Source organism: Lepisma saccharinum, chromosome 29 (genome assembly GCF_977018435.1).
Source record: "Lepisma saccharinum chromosome 29, izLepSacc3.1, whole genome shotgun sequence".
Lineage (NCBI taxonomy): Eukaryota > Metazoa > Arthropoda > Insecta > Zygentoma > Lepismatidae > Lepisma > Lepisma saccharinum.
This window is the reverse complement of record NC_139257.1, coordinates 1581347-1587478: the sequence shown is the minus strand read 5'-3', so window position 1 is coordinate 1587478 and position 6132 is coordinate 1581347. Positions and strand designations below refer to the sequence as shown.

At 41.1% G+C, this 6132-nt stretch overlaps 1 protein-coding gene across 1 annotated transcript; it reads right to left on the bottom strand.

Moving 5' to 3' along the window:
- Positions 1-1063: 1063 nt before the first annotated feature.
- On the bottom strand, positions 1064-1588 carry LOC145981154 (uncharacterized). Its single transcript, XM_083114282.1, has one exon. It carries the CDS (start codon positions 1586-1588, stop codon positions 1064-1066), a length of 525 nt encoding a protein of 174 aa, XP_082970408.1.
- Positions 1589-6132: the final 4544 nt, after the last annotated feature.

The following is a 6132-nucleotide window of genomic DNA, read 5'->3' as shown; positions in this document are numbered from 1 at the left end:
TTTTAACTTCATAAATATTACCTGCTGAATGTTCGCGTGATATGAATTCTGATATAAATTTACATACATAGAAGTACGCACACACACACACACACACACACACACACACACACACACACACAAACAACCCCCCCCCAACACACAAACACATATATACCATCACGCACATACCATCATACACATAAATACGATGTTCTCTGTTTGTGCTCTTCAAGGCGGACCTAAAATATACGTCGGATTTTCAAATGATACAACCACAAATATTACGCTATATTCAAACGTTTGAAACTACCCACCTCAGACTTTACATCGCATCTTCCTGCATCTGGAAATGCTGGACGTGAATCGCATAAATATCAACGGAAATATCCAAGAAACTTAGAAAATAATTATCGTCCAAAGTCGTTCACTTTCCGAAAAAGATTTTGCAAAGAAGTAGGTTTGAACCCATGACCTTCCATTTCGCAAGCAACACGATTACCCCTATTTTTTTTATTGTCTCATTCTGATATACAAGTTATGGAATTACATTGTTGTTGACATAAGTGTATTACTGCTATTACAATTTGTATTTCTATCTGGTTAAAACCTTTACATTTTTGTTTGACCTAAATTAAGTATAAAGTACTATTAAGAAATTTGCATACCATTTCTTCCTTGTTTGGAGATGAATTTTTTCGTATTGTTCTTGCAAGAAGATACTGAATTGTTTCTGAAAACTGCTCTCGTCATTGTGAAATATATATACAGTGCTCAATAAAAGTTTTGCATATTCAGGGTTTGTGATCATTTTATTGCACTAGATACATGGAATCATATTTAAGAGTACAGGGGAGACATATAAACAGAAAGAAAACAGTGCAGCCATGCAGAAGAAACAAAATCATATCAGAATAACACCACAAGCACAAGATTTAAAATGTGGGATGCGAAACACAAAAGAAAGGCAGTGAAATACCGTGTACCTACGGCTCGCAGGCATGCTTGGGATCAACAGATCGGAGTTCAGTACCGTGTATAGCCACCTCGAGCCCGATGGCATGCTTGAACACGACGGGGCATGCTAAGGATAAGAGCATTCAACTTCTCCTGAGGAAGACTGTCCCACTCTTGTATGGCAGCCTCCCGCAATTGCACCTTGTTCACGGGAGGATTTTCGCGGCTGACAATTGCTCGCTTCAGATGTCTCCATGCATGTTCCACACAGTTTCATGTCTGGTGAATACGCCGGCCACACCATGCGTCGAATGCCATGCACTTCAAGGAACTCTTGAACCACTTTGGCTCGATATGGTGGAGCGTTATCATCCACCAGCGTGAAGCCATCCCAACCAGTTGTAGGGAAACCTCCTACCACGGGTTTGAGAATAGCGTTTCTGTACATCAGACCAGTCATGTGACACTGGAGAGGAATTAGGGGCGTACGTCGACCAAACATGATTCCACCCCAAAACATGATGGAGCCCCCCCGCTGCTGGTGACGTTCCTGGATGAAGGGCTCGTTCAATCTCTCATCTGATCGTCTCCAAACCCTTATGCTTTTGCTTAACAGGTGCAAACTGATGGCGACCTCGTCTGTAAAGAGCATGTGCTCCCACTGTTCCTGGCTCCATTTGCTGTGAATTGTTGCCCACCTTACACGGTCTCTCTTATGGTGTGGTTTCAGAGGAACCTTGGGTATGAGTATTCTTGACGTCAATCCTTCCTCATGAAGTCGATTCCGCACTGTCTGATTGGAAACATTCGCTCCTCAGGACCTCCGCAGATCCTGGCACAAACTGTTAGCAGTTGCAATGGGTCTACGACATGCCGAAATCACCACGTACCGATCTTCCCTGTGTGTTGTTTTGCGTGGTCGCTCTATCCTTGGTCAATCAGCAACTGATTGTGTCTCCCTGAACTTCTTCCACACTCAAGAGACATCACCTTGGCTCACTCCAACACTGGCAGCGACGTCCACTTGGCTATATCCCTCTTGCAGCAGCGTTACAATTCGAATGCGGTCCGTAGCAGAAATGGTTCCTCGAGGCATGTTGCCCTTCGTTTTCCACACGCTCTCTGTGCAGTTTCCAACTCAGAAGTGCAGATAAGACACGGACAATGCCTCCCATCGGGCTGCTTTCAAATCTGCTCAGGGATCATGTGGCAACTACTGCCCTCTATCTGCTGAATATCGTACTCAATTGGGGCATTATGTCGGTTTGTGTCTCGAGTATTGCTCACATAATGAATATTTGTACCTTTTGGGGACATCACGAATATAACTGCATGCAATCATAATATGCAAAACTTTTTTTGATCACTGTAATAAGTATTCAGTTATCAACCATTTTACTGATCGTTGTTTTGTTGGTGGAAAAAAATTGAAATCAGGAAAAACTATACCTGTATCCGTAAACTTTGTTAATGAGGTGCGGCATATACGACTGAGCATTGTTCTCAATTTGTTCTATGCCGTGGAGGAGATTCGACACTTCGTTATTCTGTGGGCTAAAGAGTCTGGCACGTTGCACGATATACAGTTAGGATAGTCGCTGATTACATATTGGCATGTCCTATCTCTTGTCACTATAACACGATGGACCACTTTGTACCATATTGATTGGCCAGCTTTTGAAAGGTGTTTGGCGGAGACATTTTCCCATATTTGTGGCCAATTATGTGTATTGAAATCCCTGACTATTCGTGGTACTGTGTTCTTTGAACTATTAATTTCACTATATTACTTTTTAACAGATGGTGTAATTGTCTCATGTCGTAATAACTGGTAGCATACTTGTAATGGAATGTCCTTATAAAACAAAAACCTTTTGGGGATTCTTTGGATATCGATGGGATCTTCTAAAGGAAAGTTCCGTATTATCGTCTGTATACATGCTTGGGTCGTTGACTCGTGCAGTGAGAAAGCTGTTTGAAGGCCAGTCTGTAGAAACAATGCTCTTGCCTGTGTGTTCACGTGTATTAGTGCCAAACCATCTGTCTTCTCTGATAACGTGATCTCATTTATCGCCACCCGGAAAATTGTATCGTGCCACATAAAGCAGCCAACAGTTTGTTGACCTTAGCTAAGTGCTGTGGTTTGAAGGGCAGGATTTTTCTACATACCAAAGTTTAGAGAGAGCAAAAACGTTGATAAATCTTACTCGTGCTTTTAAACTCAGAGGGCGCATCTTGTTCGCTCTGAGGACGTACATTGCTCTCTCGCACGTGAGTTTACTATTTGCTTCGATCGTTTCATCGATATTTGCATAGAAGTTTATACCTAAAACTTTTATTTTCTTGTCTACAGGGATCTTCGTGTTGTTTGTGAAAGGATTCTCCTTGCCAAGAGGCATCAGGAATGACTTTCGATTGTTTAGTTTTGCTCCTGATGTGTGCTCAAAATTATGTATTTCGTTTGAACACTGTACAGATCTCTTTCATCCTTGAGGAAAATGGTCACGTCATCCACGAAACTGCATACTTGTATTGTTGTGGATGCCATAGAAATGCCCTGTAATTGATGCTGGATACTAAACAGAAAGGGGGCTATTGTGAGGTCGTACAAAGTGCTTCTCAAGGGACTACCTTGTAGTACACCTCGTCGCATTGTAAAACTTGTTGTCAAGAAACCATTTATTTTGAGTTTTAGCAGCGTGTGATTGTATAAGGTTTTGATCCAATTAATAAAAGTGTCTCAGATATTCATGGCTCACTCTGTCATATGCTTGGGAAACGTCTAGAGATAGAATTGCCTCCGTTGCTTTCTTATTTTGTTTGGTAATAATTACGTCTCTTATCGTTTGCAACAAGTGATGTATACTTTGAGACGTATTACAAGCGAACTGTAAATTGCCAATAACTTTAACCATATATTTTTTAAACGCTGATTTATGCACCTGCTTATAAGTTTGATGTCACTACTCAATATTGAAATTGGCCTAAAATCTGTGACGAACTTTGGATTTGCCTTTTGGGAAACTAACACTATAACTCTCGTGCTACTGGTCTTCCTTATTGTCCCAGTTGTCAACACTTCGTTGACCCATTCCGTTAATTCGTCTTCTATTAAATCCCAGAAACATTGATAGAATTCTGATGGTAATCCATCTTCGGCTGTAGTTTTATTCCTCGCAGCTTTGAATACTGCATTATGAACCTCCTTTTTACTAAACGGTTGGGTGAGCTCAGTTCTTTCATTTTCCGTCAGTGATGCAGGGAGGTAGTTCAAAAAATTACGTTGCGTTTCTGTTGGTTTAAAGGCTTGACCAAGAAGATTTTTATAGTATTGCAAAAACCTGTCGTGTATACTATGAGGGCTGGTGTCAACTTCACAGGAATCTGAAATTAATTTATGAATGACGTGACTCCTGGCGTGTTGATGTTGTTGAAGAATGTATCTTAGTGTGGCTTGCTCGTCAGGGTCTATAGGGAGAATCTTGCTCTTTATTATTGCTGCAGATTTTCGTTTCCTATGTATAGAAAGTAATTGCGCTTTTATTTCATTTGCATCAGGACGATCAAAATTACCTTGCAATGCTAAACGATGGAGATCATTCAAAACTGCATACAAAAAATTATATTTGTTTCTTTGATCTCTACTAACTTCTGCACTGATAAATTTACTGACCTGACGAAATTTAGGCTTAACTCGAGTTTCCCACCACTCGATTAGGGTCTTTTGCACTGGCCGAGAGGCCTTGAGTTCGTTCCATGTTTCCCTGTTTAGCTGGACATAACTACCATTTTGTAATAATGTGCTATTTAAAAGCCAGTATCCGCTACCTTGTCGGGGTTTGATCAAATCTAAATTTATTTTGCGAATTGGTACACTATGGTCACTAAAGCATACTGGAAAATTTTGAACACTAAGTATATAGTCCTGAAATCTTGGTGCAACATAAAACCTATCTATCCTTGACGCACTATTGGAAGTGATATGTGTGTAACCTGGACTTTCACCGTTGGCGTGTATCCAAGCGTCACGCAGTTGTAACCCCTCCGTTAATTCATAGAGCGTACGTGAGAAGTTGTATCCTGGGTTTTGATCTTGTGAACGAATTACACAGTTAAAATCCCCCACTAGTATAGTGTCTAGTGTGTGGGATGTCAACTCGGGCCCTACAACTGTTGAAAAAAAATCTTCTCTTTCCCGTCTGTTTTGGCTTCCTGACGGAGCTTACACATTACAGAGAAACACTGAGCCTAATTTGGCACTTATTTGTCTGCCCGTGGAATGGGGCACTACATTTCGTAAATCCAAGTGTCGCCGACATGCTATGGCAGTCTCGTGTGCAAAGGGAGTAAAATTGTTGTATAGTTTAAACATGCTCAGTACAGCAAAATAGTCTATGGCGACCTCTTGAAAGAGGGCGACATCAATAGACGATTCAATGAGAAAGTCATTGAGAGCAATCATTTTGGTATTACTTTGCATTTGATTCAAATTTATATATGCCAAGGTAAATGTTTCCATGATTATAATTGTCCACAACAGAAAACTAAAGTTACTTACATTCTTCAACATTAGTGATCGCTAATTTCTGCCTATAATGCATTAACTATGCTTTCCACTAAATAAATCTGGGGTAAGTTTGTTACTCGTTGAAGGTTTTTCTTTAGTTACATTTGCTGAATTACTTGTTAAACTAACCTTTGAAACATCTTGTTTTGGGGTACCAGGTTCTACTCTAAATTCGTTATGAACTATTGTGGAAATTACGCATTCATTATTTTTCTTCTTCTTCCTACGTTGCACCATGGACTCTTCCGCCACTGACCGTAACCTTGATACAGATCTTCACCGTGATTTCCTAGGGGAGGTAACTACGGGGAATTCTGCCTCCGTGAACAAAGCACTTGGGGGTGGGGGTATGGGATGCATATCTTCTGAAGTGGTCAATTGTGGCTGCTCCATCCCTTCCCTTCCTGTTGGTGCATTCTTCACACTAACTTCGTGTCTGGTGCCTGTCTCCTCGTCGGTGATTCTGGAGCTGTCCGTGTTCCCTCCATTGTTATCTCTTGACGCAAGGACTTCTGCAACTGATAGAGCTGAATCTCTTGGTTTAGTCAATACGGGTAGCACAGTAGGTTCATATACCATCGTTACGTTGTCAGCGGGTATATTAACTGGCCCCCTGCGGGACTGGTTCC

Excerpts from the sequence above, each read along its gene's own strand:
- LOC145981154 (XM_083114282.1), bottom strand. The coding sequence starts at position 1,588 with ATGCTCTTTACAGACGAGGTCGCCATCAGTTTGCACCTGTTAAGCAAA.